This window comes from Falco cherrug, chromosome 2 (assembly GCF_023634085.1).
Source record: "Falco cherrug isolate bFalChe1 chromosome 2, bFalChe1.pri, whole genome shotgun sequence".
In the NCBI taxonomy this organism is placed as follows: Eukaryota; Metazoa; Chordata; class Aves; order Falconiformes; family Falconidae; genus Falco; species Falco cherrug.
Window position 1 is genome coordinate 29,446,598 of NC_073698.1, and position 14,572 is coordinate 29,461,169.

Below are 14,572 nucleotides of genomic sequence, written 5' to 3' on the forward strand. Positions count from 1 at the left end.
CCCTGCCGGCCCCGCCGCCGCGCGGGGCGTGGCCGGCCCCGCCCTCCCGCTCGCCATTGGCCAGTTCAAGTCCCGCGGCCGGCCCAATCAGGGAGGCGCTGCGCGGCGGGCGATTCAACGGGCCCTCGCAGTCTCCCCCGTAGCGCTATGGCGGCGAGCTCCTCTCCCCAGCTCTCAGCCAGCCGCAGGTCTGAGCCGGCCTTCCGAGGTAAGGCGGCGGGGCGGGCACCGGGGCACGGAGCCCCGAGGGGCTGCGGAGCCCCGAGGGGCCGCGGAAGCGAGGCGCAGGCTGCCGGGGCTGTCTGTCGTTAGCCGCCCCGCGTAGTCCCGAGCAAGGCCGCGGCGGGTAAGGGAGGGGCCGGTGGGAGAGGGGAGCTGGCCGCGCCCGCCGGGAAGCGAGAAGCGGGAGGCGAGGGCAAGCGCCTCCGGTGGGGTGGGAGGCTGAGCAGGTCTCGGTAGCGGCGCCCGCTGTCGTGGCCTTGACCGGTGCGAGGGGGCCTATGAGACTTCACCTTCCCCTGGCAGGGCTGGGGCCGGTGCTCTCCCCCCGCCCCTGGGCAGGGCTTCTGGCGGGAAGGGCGCCCTTCTTCATAAGGAGATGCTTAAGAGCATCCTATTGAAACAAGGAAATGCTTCGATCTAGACCTGGACTCTTCTATTTGTTACTTTCTGACCGGTTTGGTTCGCGCGAGCTAAACGAACTGAGTTGCTTTGATGGGGCTTTGCCGTTTGGAGCTGGCAAGATCTGAGTTTCTGGTGCAGACGGTGCCTGGGGGGCTCCAGGGCGCAGCACCTCTTCGCAAGTACACCCGGGGGTGGGCCAGCTGGTGCACGCCTCTGCAGAGCAGGTGACACACATGGCCTCTTGGGCTTCCTTCGGAGCGGGATTTGGACAGCTGTGCTAAAAAAGCACTATATCCTGAACGAAACAGCGCTGCAGCAAGCCTAAGTCTCGATCCATTCTGCTGGCTGGCTGTTTCAGGCTTTGGCGTGTCAGTGTTGAGGAAGAACTTGCCTTTTTCAGCTCTCCCATGCTGGGAAGTTCTGAGGACAATTACCCCGTTTTGTGGGATGACAACTTTTTACCACACAGAGTGTGCAATCAAGTGCTTAATTCTTTCAGGATTAATGTTCAGGTCCTCAAAAGCAATCATGTTTTAGCAATTTCTACAGTGTGAACTTCAGTAATATAGAAATACCTGAGTGTTGAGGGAGGATGTTGATGAGCCTTGTAGGGATTTCTGAAGTGTGAATAAAGAACAAGGGGCAAGACAAAATATGAAAGATAAAGAACACATGCAAAGAGATTCAAAAGGGGACTCAAGCCTGCTTAGGAGGAGGCCAAAGTCAGGTTTTATGTGAGTTCATTGAAGGCTTCCACAGCTGAATGAGCCTGTCTATGATGGAGGATGGTGCAATGCCATGAGTTCCTGAATATGATAAAGGAATTGTTGTTTTGAGTCAAAGATAAAGCTTTAACTTCATGCTGTCATATCCCCGCTGCATGTCAAACAGTTTAAGACTTGGAGTCTTAACTGTCTAGACTGGCTGTGTGGATGCTTGAGCTTGCTTTGGGTGGCAGTGTTACTGAAATCTCGGAATGAAGAACTTCTCAACACCAACGTGATGTAGATAAGCAGACACTTCTTTATTAACGGCCGGGTGCGTGAGTGAGTCTTCTCACGATCAATGCACACCAAGTTTCAAAATCAGACACCATATATAGAACTTATTCATGCATAATCGTGATATTTCCCGAAAATCATTAACGTATTCTCCTCCCATATCTGATTCTGCACAGTAAAGGTTAGAAAGGTCCAGAAATGGGTCTGCGGTATGATTTGGGTAGGTGGTATACGAGTCGGTGGTCACGATCTCCCCCTGCCGGAGTTACCTTTTACTAAAGTTCACGGTTTCTTGGCAGATATCTACAGGTTGTTCCAGTCGACTCTCCCCAGTTCCCATTAATCCTATATTCTGACATTTCAATACGCTTTCTACATATGGAAGACTAGTTAACTACAAAGAAACCTTTCAAACCCTAAACTTATTACCTAAATTTTAAACACTGATTCTAGCCCATTCTTCTGGCCTTGGTACGGGACTGTACAAAGGATTTCATAACAGCTTTTACTGTGCAACTATGTTTCATTAAAATATATTTCTTATCCCTCTATATTTCTATTAAAAATTATTTTATAAAATCAAATAAAGTCAATCAATCTTAACTTATTAGCAAATCTGTAACAGCAGGACCATCTTACCCAGCTGCTTCCAGCAATCCAAGATCACTGCCTCCCTTACAGGAATAAAGAAAGGTCTCTGAAAAGATCAACAATGCAGCCCTATGAAGGATATAAGCCTCTGGTGTGCAGTCGGTCAGCGAAAACATGCAAACTAGTATCCTGTTCTGCAATGACTTTCTATATTAAGAAGTGACAGCTGGCTTAAGACCTTTCCATGATCACTTTGTGGTGTTATTAACACTCCCATTGATTCGGTGTTTATGCAAATGCCCAGATGACAGCAGAAGAGAAGGAAATGATTTTGCAGATGGTCAGCTGGGTTCACGTGCATGGCGTTTTCCATGTGTGCTAACCTTACCTTGCTACCATTACAAGTGAAAACTGTGCTCGCTGAGCCAACAGCAAGTATGTGAAATGCTGGACGGGCATTCAGAAGGTAGAGGGGTGAGCCTGACTTCTTCCCATTGCAAAATCGTGTTTCTTCAAGCTTAACGCAGCAAAACGGCTATCTTGTACAGCTGTGAGTTTACGTTCAATTGCCCCTTGAATCTAGTCTTTCTCAAGAAATAAGAGAATGTGTAAGACATCATAAGATGTGAAAATTAAAGATTTTTTTAACCCACAATGTCTATGTTTCATGATGTCCTGATGCTTTTCTAATGGCATTTACTTTTTTCTAAGAAACAAAGTTTGGCATGATTATTTTAGCTGAAAATGTAATCTATATTTTATTTTTTTATTAAACCCACCAGAACAAAGACAACAAAAGGTTGAAGAATACCTATCAAGAAAAAAGACCTTTTCTGGTGTGCCCGTTCAAAAAAAGCAGGCATCAATCAGGTAGTATTTCTGCTATGGCTTACATTCTTTAGAAAGCTTTGTCGGTGGTTGGTGGGAAAGACAATAGCAGTTCTGGCTGAAAACCTCATCCAAAAGGTGATACCACACAGTGAGGCTAGTGACCACACAGATTTCCTGAAGCCCTTTTATTGTCAACAAACACTAAAAGCTTTTGTTAACCACATGCATAATAGATGCAATTCATGAAGTGTATTATCTGCTCCTCTAGAGACTGAGACAGGACGTAATACCCTCATGACAGAGCTCTTGTTTGAGATGACACTCTGCTGTTTGCCTCTATGACCTTCCTTCCACAAATAAGTTTTCCCCCTCTTTCTACTCAGGCTATGCTGCATGTGTTCACGATCCACTTGATCTAGCTTCATTGTGCTTTCATAGTTAGTAATTCACTATTTTGTGCTAAAAGCAAACAAACTATAATAAAACACAAGCTGTGTGGTGGCCAGCACATCGGCATGATGTTCTGTAAACAGAAGGTGGGCACCTATCATCAGCTGGTGCTTGTTTTTATTGACTTGTATTTAAATCTTCCTGCTGTTGTCTAAAGTCTGGACATATACTGCAAGACATTCTAATAAGCAGCAGAAATATCTCTAGAGAAGACAGTGGTGTAAAGGAGCGCAGAAGGTTCTAGCTCTGCCGTTAGTTCATGGTGTAACAATGTCTTTGCAAATTGTAAATTTCAGTCTGAAATTTATTCCAATCTAAATAGGAAGTCTTGTTTGCTATTCTGTATACTTGAGGTGGTATGGTCCCATGTTCAGTAGCACAGAGCTACTTGGTAGTACAAATCTAACTGAACAACGACCTTTGAATGTAAAATACACATAAATTACAAGGATGAATATAATCTGCCAAAAGACTTACTCTGTAGTAGGAAAAGGCAAGTGCTTTCATGTTTTAAGAAAGCTATCTTGTGTTAGAAAATCAATGCCAACTACTTTCATTATAGCAATACTCTTAATTTAGCATTTGTTTTACTTTATTTTCCTTGCTTTCAGTTTCTTCTCTGGCAATTATATTCCAGGACTTTTCATAGTCTTCAGTTAACTTATTATTTAGAGACATCATGTATGTGGGTATGACTAATACTTTTATTTTGCAGATATTGTGAAGCTGTTACTGTTGTAATAGCTTTTTGAGAAGCTTTTACTTTTATGAAGCCATTACTGTTCCACACTGACTACCTGAAAGGGGGCTGTAGCAAGCTGGGTGTCAGTCTCTTTTCCCAAGTAACAAGCGATAGGATGATAGGAAACGGCCTCAAGTTCCGCCAGGGGAGGTTTAGATTGGATATTTGAAAAATTTTCTTCACTGAAAGGGTGGTCAAGCATTGGAACAGGCTGCATGGGGAAGTAGTCGGGTGGCCATCCCTGGAGGTATTTAAAAGACATGTAGATGTGGTGCTTAGGAACGTGGTTTATTGTTGGGTTTATAGTTGGACTCTGTCTTAAAGGTCTGTTCCAACCAAAATGATTCTGTGATTCTATAACTAATGATCAGTTCCCTTAACATGTGTTCTCTATCAGGTGGTGCAGAAGTGACAGCAAGATGCATGCTTTCTGCAGCACTTCAAAGTCACCAGTTATCTTTTTCTTTATTTTCATTCATGTACCCTCATTTTCAGCTTGGCTGGCTTCCAGAATGTCATCTGATGCAAAGTTATCAGTTGCTAACTGAAACATTAATTTTCAGTCACATGCAGTAGTGCCACATGTTTCGTATTATGCATTGTGAAGCACCTGAGGAAGGATTTGGATTTGTAACTTCAAGCTGAGGATATTTTTCTTCTGAGCTGTCAATATATTTTCCTAGTTTCTAGGAGACAATACTGGTCTTGGTGGTTTCGTTACTCATTGGGTAGTCTGATGCCAGCTGTGGTGCCTGACTTCGGGTTTTGGAACCTGTCAGTGTGGTAGGAGCTATGTATCCTTGTTCAGACTTGCCTCAAACAGCCTGGCCCCTCATGATTGCAGTAGCTGAGCTTCAGCTTGTTGTGCTGCTCCCCCTTCTCCCTCAACTGCAGCATTTAGAAACTTGACCTTGTGGCAGATGCATCAGGCCAGACAGGCTAGTGCTCATCCTTAAACATGAGAATGGCATCTGCAGTATATAAGGTCTGTTCTCTTTTCTCCCTCTCTGTTAGCTCGTTATGGTGTAAGAAGGGATGTTTTGCAGCCTGAGCCCTGCTCAATGGTTGCTTAGCCATTTATTTGTTTCTGGAGGAAGAGTACAAACTGAGCAGAAGTGCTTCAGCATGAGTTGCCTGCAGACTACCAGCTGGACCATGTGAACTTATTCTAAAAATATATTCATTTGTTACATTGTAGGATGATTTAAGATGTCTTCTTTTCTTCTTTTTTTTTTTTTAGCAGTAGCAGAACTAGGAGAGCAACTAGCAATAAACTGCAAGACAAAACACAGCTCTCAAGTTCTCCAAAGCCAGAAATAGTAAGTTTTTGACTGATAATCACATACTGATGGCACTCTGTTTCTGTGACTACAACATTCCACTCACTTAAAGCGTATTTAAGTTCTACAACTTCCAAAGCATGAGAAGCTTGCAGGTGCAGAGGTGCAGTTTTAACAAACTGTTCAGTGAGTGCTTATTGTATGCTTTTTGGAGAGCTGTCGCATTACTATGTGTAATGGACCATATTGATATTAAGTTTGTACCTGACTGGAGAGGGCATTAAAGAGGATACCATTCTTGCTGAAACAATGATTAAATTTTAATAACTTTTCTTGAGACTCTCAGAACTTTTTGGATATATTTTCAGTCTTTGGGGAATTTATTTATAATCTGAGCAAGGTCTTCTGTCAGAGTAGAGAATTCTTGTATTGTACTCTGTTACTTGGAAAACAGTAGTGGAGGGGGAAAATTCCAAAAGGGAGAACAAACTTTATTTAGAAATTTCCTGAAAGGAGATATTTTGGTCTGTGTTAACATTAAAAATCACATGAGACATTAAACTACATAGCTTCCTGAAATAACAGCCCTTGTACTCAAGCTCTAGTTATTGGCTTGGTCAAATCTTAACTTCTAAGCCTGAATGACAAACCAGGAAATACGAGATGTGGTATAATTTTCTTACTGTTCAAGGGCATCTTTCTTGAAGGAGAAGAGTGTCAATTTCTGCAGACTTTCATGTGTCATTTGCATGTCTTCTGCATTTGGATCTTTCACTATTCTATGAGCTGCTGCTTGGAAAATGCTGCCTTAGTTGCTGTAGAGCATCTTCTTTGGAGGAAAAGACTAGGGCTCACTCCTTGTAGCCTCTAGGCTAGGGTTATGCTGAGAACATATGGCTGAGAGTTTTCAGGGAGTAGTAAGGCTACATAAAACCCATGTGTCTATTCTTAACTACAGCATTCTAGAGCTCATTAGTAAGAAAATTCTCCTTCTGGTACCATGTCCTAATGCCCTAATTAAAGGAATTATTCACTACCTTGCATTAGCAGGGTATCCAAACTAAGTGGAGGAATGGTGCTGCCACTAAGTGATGTGGTATACAAACTAAGATACTGCTTTTGTCTATATATAGCCTAAAGCAAGTTTCTATTTTATGACTCTTCTTAGAAATTGATTTTGGCAGTTAAAAGTCAGCAATTACTTTGAGTTTTTTCTTTCTATAAGAAGAGTGTAGCCCTCAGGTTAGGCTGCCTCACTTCCAAGGTACAGTTTAAACAATGCTTACTTGATTTTTTTGATGTGAATTCTGCAATGAGAGCTGACAAATACTCTGTTCAGTGTGTATATATATATATACACACACACACCTCTTTTGTATTTTGTAGTTACCTTTAAGTGCTATTTACTGTTAATCACTTTAGTCCTGTAAATAAGTGAAAGCTTCTTTGGGAAAAAGTAACATGCAGCATGAATGTCCTTCTAATAAGTTTGTGGATATGTTTTTGACTTCAGGAAAACAATGAGAATGCTAATAAACTGCCATGGGACCAATCAAGTGGTCACTCCGAAAAAAGTGTTATTTTAAACTCTTCCACAACCACACTGACAAATTCCATATCGGGAACAAACTATAATGAAGATCATGCTTCCAAGGATGAAGTTACTGAACTAAAATCTCAGCACGTGTCACTTAGCAAGTCCTTCTTGCAAATGAAAAGCATAAAAGAGAAGCAGTCAGTTGAAGAAAAACAAAATTCAGGTATCAGCCTACCAAAGAAACCAGTGTTTGGTGTGTATCGTGGCAAAGTTATCCAATCCAAGGTAAACTCCTTCCGAAAAGCACCAAAAAGTGAGGGGGAAAAGAGTTCTTTGCCAGACAAGAAGTTTCTTCCTCCTGCCACCAAACCAGCAGCAAGATCTTTGTCGATCAGCCGCTGTAACGTAGTTTTGAAGACCATCAAAGTCACAAACAACCCTAATTCTGTAAAAGCAAATTATGTCCTCCCATTTCAGAGCAAACCATCTAACAAAGCTGCTATTAACTCCCAGTCCCATCTGAAGGAATGGCAACTGACATCTGTTGTAGCACCCAAGAAAGTAACAGAAAATACGATTCTTGGAAGGGTTGCACAGCCACTGAAGGCTGCTTCTAACAATTCTGACCACAGGATACTAGGAGTGAAGAAATGCACAAGTTTTTGTGAAGGTGCAAGACCAGAAGCTCCAGCAAAACCAGTTTCTGTTGTTCCTGGTACAAAGTCAGGACAGAATTTGAAAACTAATGGCAATAGAAAATCTCTTCTACCAAAAGAGTCAGCAGAAGCAAGAAGGTAACTGAATTACTGACTATTGTAGCTTGATCTTGGGAGGTATTTAGACCTTTTTTCCAATAATGTCTATTTTGATCTATTTCTTGCTGTAGTTGTGCTGAAAAGTGACATCTGAGTGTTTTAACTTGATGCCCAAGGGCAGTAGACAGAAACTGTAGACTTAATACTGAGAAATCATGATTCAGACTAATTACAGCAGCTCCTCAGGTTTACGGCTTGTCCTGTGCAGTTATAAATAGAAAATATATATTGCTTGTGGTCTCTGATTTTTAGGCTAAGTGTTGTGACAGCCTTAAGCATGACAGATAATTCTTGAAGTGAATCGCACATGCATGCCACTGCTTCAAAAAAAAAACAAAAACCTGATGCAGAATGTATATAGAATTGACTGTGTTTATGGCCTGAAGGAGAGCACTTGTCAATGACATTATATGGTTGTTCTGGGCTGCTCTCCATGCTTTGTGTCTTTAGCGATAGCTTTTAGTTTTCTGGTTTGAAGTGGGATTAGGGAAGAGGTGGTACATATGAATAAATCAGAAGCATTTTCTACCCCTTCTTGGAAAAATAAAAAGTCTGTAGCTGAAGTCTCTTGGTGCTGCTGAAAAGGGAGAGATTAAAGTGAAAGGGTGGTCAAGCACTGGAACAGGCTGCCCAGGGAGGTGGTAGAATCACCAACCCTGGAAGTGTTTAAAAAACACATAGATGCGGTGCTTGGTGACGTGGTTTAGTGGTGAACTTGGCAGTCCTGGGTTAATGGTTGGACTGCATGATCTCAAAGGTCTTTTCCAACCTAAATGATTCTTTGTTTCTATGAAAGCATTCTGACCTGATAGATACCTACAGCGTAAGTGATATGCATGGTTCTGAAATATCCATGCAGGTCTAAATGGCAGCTGTATCCTTTTTAGAATTAGAGGATAGGACTCAAGGACAATCTGGAAAGTATTTGTATGACTTACCCTAGTTAGTGTCAGTCAATGTAAAAAATAAAATATCTGTCATGTCAGCTAATAATGTTTTTAAATGCAGAGCTCGTCTGGATGAATGGAGGGCATCTAGAGGAAAAGTGCTGAGGAGACCTCCTATATGTGTGCAGCTGGGACCCCAGTCTACAAGTGAAGAACAAGGGTTCTCTTCTGGTGAATCTTTAGAGCATGTATTCCATAATGAAAAGGTCAACAGGACTCTTGCAGAATGTCTGAAATTAACTGAACAGGTATTCAGTCCCTTGCCTAGCAAGTTCTAATAATATAGATCCCTACAACATGCAAGTCCTATAGGCATGCTGGACTTGTGAACCAGATGCAGGGCACTAATTGCTCCCCAAGTTAGGCAATATTGTAGCTTTTTGCTGACACCTGAAGGAATTAGCTCTCACTGAAGAGTCGCCAATTTACTGAACTACCTAATAAGATTAGGCAATAATGGTAACATAATAAAGTAGAAAAGTTCTAATGTAATGAGGGTAGTATGAAATAATTAATCTAAAATAAGTTTGCATTTGCAGAAACTTGCCTAGAGTTCTGATAAAGTCTGGTTTAAGTAGTTTTGAAGATGTGTATGCATTATACTATCCCTTCTACTTACAAGACTGTAGAAATAATTTCCATTTGGAAGAATAGGTGAATGACAATTCTACTAAAGAAGGAAAAAATACTTGCTTTTTAGTTCAAAACCAGCTGAAGTATAGCACCTCACTGTTCACTGCATTTAAATCTCTGCACTTGTGTTGACTTTAGGGATGTCAAAGTGATGAAGTACGTGCCATGTTGGAAGATATGGCACAGAGCACTCCTGGGGCTAAAAAGCTTGCGAAATATTGGATCTGCTGTATACGTCTTGAACAGATGGGCCCTCTTGAAAAGGTCATTGCTGTCTATGAGGAGGCCATTTTGGCAGGGGCAATGGTAAGCAGCTTGTCTTGAAGTTTAAGAATAATAAATATAAAGGCATGAAAGTACGGTATATCTGATTTTAATAAATACTTTTATAGTAGGAGAGCCATGTAACCTATGTGAACGTTAAAAAGTTGGATTTGGTTTGCTCTGTAACCACTGTAGATACTACTTTCAAGAAGAAAGATTTAGGATCATCAAAATACCATATGATGCTCTGCCTAGAAGAAATTAAGGACTGAGAATTCTAGTGTCACTAGAAACCCAAAACAGAACTTAAGTTCATCAATAAATGTAAAATTAATTCCTGTACTTAGATATCAGCAAGGTTTCAGGACATCAAATAAATACAGCCTTAGTGCACCAAATGCAGGATTCACTTGTGTCCTGACTTGTGTCTGAACAGCATTAAATAAGCATCATGTGTTCTGTACCACTTTCCCTGTAAATGTTATACCAAATAAGCTGAAATGATGATTAATTTTGGAATTGTTTTTCTAAAACAATGCAACCTTTTTCCAGCCTAAAGATGAACTACGACACACACTAATAAATATTATAAAAAATACTGAAAGCCTCTTTGAGCCTGAGGATGGTAAGTCCAAGCGTACTCTATTCTAGCTAAATATCTGATTTGACAGGCAATGCAAGCTGTTTAAACCATTTATGCCTGTAAAATTCTGTTTCATGGAAACTCCTCTGTGATCATTTTTTACTCGGTTGTCTTTGAAGACAACCTTGTAAACCAATCAATTTGTAAGCATGTTAAAACGAGTAGTGGAGATGCTTGCATATTCGGACTTTCTGCTTCAGCTCTGTCAAAGCAATGTTGTCCAGCTATTTTAGCCTGACAGTCAAAGAGTAAATAAACATTCTTGTGAGCTAAAAATCAGTTGCCTCTTTGACACGTAAACTCCTTTACCAGCAGATGCATCGTTGTGTTATGGCATAGTGTCAATTAAAGGTGGTAAATCTTCCAATTTTGGAAGCAAAGTAGCCATATACACTCCTGTTCAATATAACGTAATCTGCCAAGTATTTAATCCCAACTGAATGAAATACTTGCTCAGAGCTGCTGTGCATGGGAATGAGGAGAATGACCTCTCAGGATGTATTTACCCTGAGTTCTCAGGTTTCACGTTCTTGAAGGCCACTAAAATTATTAGTAATTTAAATTGCTGTGGCTCAGACTCAGTACATGCTTAACTTTCTCATGTAAAGTTTTAAGATTTCAGATCTCTCAAACATTAACTTATATTTTGCTGTAACTAATCACAGCTGTACTTTTTTTAATATTTCAATTTTAGGGGGAGCTGTGGTAGAATCTGGTTTACATGAGGTAGTTGAAGTCAGTGGAAGTTTAGGTTCAGGAGCATCGGAGCAGGTTCAGGAGGCCTCTAAGGATCTCTGCTCTGATGACCAAAAAGCAGAGAGTGACGACACTAAGGCAGAGGCTAACACTGAAGTGATCAAAAACGAAGAAATGGATTCAGACTTGAAACCAAGAGAAGACATTTTGCCAAAAAAGAATAAAACCCAGAAGACTAAAGAAGGTACAAAAAAGAAAGGAAAATGTGGAACAGAAGAGCAGAATGAAGATGAGGTAAAAGATGTAGCCCGATCAGTTAATTCTCCTGAGAAAGAGAATGGCACACCTTATTTCCTGAGGTACAATCAATCTACCACACCATACTTGGGAAGGTAAGATTACTTCAGGTAACTGGAAAGTTTGCAGTGTCTGGGGCAACACTAATGTTTGTGTCCTGTTGAAACAAGGAGGCACTGCATTTGTGAAAACCTTGTTAAAAGCTCTCAAGAACTTAACTTTTTAGTATTGCTTCCTGTTCCTTCAGAAGGAAGTATTTCTAAATGAAGTCCTCTATTTACTCAAACTGTTTTGCTTTTTGAATGCCTTACTTCAGAGTAATCTAATCTCTTTGGGGCAGAGACATAGATTCCAGATTTAGGATCCCTTCCCACAGCCCATGTGGCAGTAGCAGTGCTACACTGAGCTAGAGAAAGTAGGTGTCTCCAGCCATCCCCTTTTCAAATGTAGATGTGGTTGTACATCCTACAACACAGAAGCAAACAAGATGTAACTGTCCTGTAAAGTTTACCTTAACCGTTTTCTCAGGCAAAATTCTGGTTAGTAATCTCGGGACAAAACAGATAACATCTAAATTCTTTTTTGCCACAAAGTGCCTTTTAAGATAGCAGATTTAAAGTTGTGCTCAGCCTTGGCATCTGATGAAGCTGGACTCTTGGCAGCTGTCTGCTATGCCTCATAGCAGGAAGAACACTCCCCAGGTGGAATGGGGGGAAATCTTCCTCTTTTGAATACATTCTCCAAATTATTGTCCAAGAAGAAATATATATCTAGTTTTAACTGTATGAAAGGACCTGTTTTCAGTTTCCTTTGGCTATGAGGATGGGGAAGAGTTGAATGGGAATCACGACTTACTGTTTCTGCTAGATGCTACAGAGATAATTTGTATGATGGTGTGCCTGTGTTTAGTGACTTTTATTTACTTTTTTTTACTAAGGGTGAAGATGCACCATGAGGCACATGACTCCAGTGCTAAAGACCTGAAAATTGTAACCCCGTTGCGATGTTCTCAACGCATTCGGGAGAAGATGCGCAAGCTGTTGGATACTGTTAAGGATCAAGATCCATGTGTGTCTTCATTTGAACAGCTAGGAGAATTGGAATAAGAAGCACTGCATTTATCCACAGACAGCAATGCACTCAAAGAAATAAGTGCTGAAGTAGAAAATTAAAAAGGGGCAGTAATGCTACATGGGGGTTAAAGATTGGATCCTTTTTAAGGGGAGTTAAGTGGCATTTGTTTTTAGCAGCTTTGAGAAAAGGAGCTATCTAAAACTTGCGTGGATGGCTTAATATGAAATTTGACTGCCTGAGTCACTAGACTTTTTTGAATTTATAAGTTTCTGCCTCTACAAAATTGCAGTGAATCTGGTCTCTTTTAGTACTTACAGCCTTCAGTGTCTTCATGTTAAATATGATTCATCAAATATTGAACCAAGGAATAGATTTCACACTTCATATAATAGTCTGATTGTAGTATGTTGTTAATATATACTGTTTTCCTGTTGCAATTCCTATAAATTCTTTAGAATTGCACGATCTTAGTTTAAGAAACAAAAACAACTTAGGCAGCGTCTACTATAGCAACGTGTAGTTTTGAAAACTGAAAACAGCTAGTAGGGTGTGTACAACACTAAGTTTAAACTGTGTATTTTTTTAGGGTATTTCAATAAAACAGATTAATTTTAATTCCTTTACTGGATCGTGATTAAACCCAGTAACTGGTTTCCTTTGCAAGTATGATACACTAATTACTTGTGCAACTGTTCTAATGTTGATTTGCATTACTCTGTAATATGGAAGACTTACTAAACTAGTCATCTTAGTTGTGTTTGTTCTTAGTTTCCACCTAAAGCCCATAAATAAATTGTAGATTGTGGCTAGAGGCCTGAGACCGGAATTCTGAAAATTATTTTATATGGTTCTTGGAAGTGAACTGTCAGAGTGGAACATGGTGGAATTTTTCACATTCAGCAGAAGCTGAGTGTTTCTGTTATAGTTTACCTGTCCAATTAAATGACAGAGACTGGCCAATTAGAAAATTTGATTTATTAAAGCAAGCGACAAGTAAGCAAAACAGTGCTGGGCGGCCGGGGAGTCTCCTGCTCCACCAACGGCACGCACTCTCTTCCCGAAAGTCACTGGTTTTATACCCCTCGTCCTCCGGTGATAGTGGTGCACTCTGCGTCTGTGCTGCTTGTTGCTAGGGGGTCGTTTTCTGCCTTCCTTGGATTCCTGGTGGTCGTGGGGATGAAGGCTCTTTGTCTAACTCACATCATGGACTCCTCGTGTTCATGAGCCCCATCCCCTCCTTCCTTCTCAAGTTTCTTTCCATAACCCTTCCTGACCGAATACTTGTGGCTGACCTTTGCATATTCCATGTAAATTTCCATTGTTCTTACAAACTTTGATGAAGAAACAGCTCACAGTTTATCACATTTCCATATCTTCGGTATGCAGTTTACATGAACTGTAACTTAAACCTTAGCTGAACATATTTCAGTGTTGAAGAGACCTTGGTCCTTATGGCTAGCTAGAATCTTCTGTTTGCAGAAGGGATATGCTCTTTGCATCTAACAAGAAACCAAACTTAAAGTGTACTATTGCACTACATTTTCTTCAGATACTCATCAGTGTTCAGGACGGTTAAGACCAAGCATCCATTTGTAGTACTATGGGGAGTAACAGGATTGACCATGTCTTGATCAGGACATGGTCTAGGCAGGCACTTCTGGTTCTCCTTGTGGAGGATTTAACTCTGCTGCATTTTGTGGCTTATGTGCTGACCAGAGCATCTGTGTTGTGCCAGTTCTGCTCTGCCATGGGCAGTGACTGTGTGCAGTCAGGCTCAGGGTGATTTTTTTTTTTTTTTTTAACCTGGAAGTCTGTGAAGTGAAAATACTTTTTCCAGCATGGAAAACAAAATGGTGGAAATCATCCTGCCAATAGAAGTGCACAAGACTTATGTTTTGCAAGCAGCTTTACAAGTTTTTTTTCTGTCTTGAGACATTTCCTTGTTTTTTGTTCTTGTAGTTAAAGTTTTTCTTATGCTTCCTTACCTGCCAGTTACATTTCCACAGAGAAAATACAAGGTTGAACTACAATTCATGTGGCCAAAGGCCTTGCTTATTTCAGTTGCTAGCGATAAGCTCTGGCACGAATTAAATCTCTCGCTACAGTGGAGAAACCCATCGTCAATCTATTAACAGGTGATTTGTCCC

General features: G+C 40.9%; 1 protein-coding gene across 2 annotated transcripts; it reads left to right on the forward strand.

The window, feature by feature from the left end:
• Window positions 1–83: 83 nt before the first annotated feature.
• CKAP2 (cytoskeleton associated protein 2) lies at window positions 84–13,251 on the forward strand. 2 transcript variants are annotated; one of them, XM_055701642.1, is made up of 9 exons: window positions 84–208; window positions 2,999–3,086; window positions 5,480–5,558; window positions 7,033–7,850; window positions 8,880–9,066; window positions 9,590–9,757; window positions 10,268–10,340; window positions 11,053–11,446; window positions 12,289–13,251. In XM_055701642.1, the coding sequence occupies exons 1-9, from the start codon at window positions 148–150 to the stop codon at window positions 12,455–12,457; spliced, it is 2,037 nt and encodes a 678-aa protein (XP_055557617.1). In that variant the 5' UTR covers window positions 84–147; the 3' UTR covers window positions 12,458–13,251. The 2 variants fall into 2 exon arrangements, with proteins under 2 accessions (XP_055557617.1, XP_055557618.1); XM_055701643.1 differs by having other exon boundaries at window positions 5,483–5,558.
• Window positions 13,252–14,572: the final 1,321 nt, after the last annotated feature.

What these genes read in the sequence shown, in the direction of transcription:
- CKAP2 (XM_055701642.1), top strand. Translation starts at nt 148, where the DNA reads ATGGCGGCGAGCTCCTCTCCCCAGCTCTCAGCCAGCCGCAGGTCTGAG. An exon ending in GTCTGAGCCGGCCTTCCGAG is followed by an intron (nt 209 to 2,998) that starts GTAAGGCGGCGG and finishes TAAACCCACCAG; the next exon opens with AACAAAGACAACAAAAGGTT. An exon ending in CCATTTTGGCAGGGGCAATG is followed by an intron (nt 9,758 to 10,267) that starts GTAAGCAGCTTG and finishes ACCTTTTTCCAG; the next exon opens with CCTAAAGATGAACTACGACA.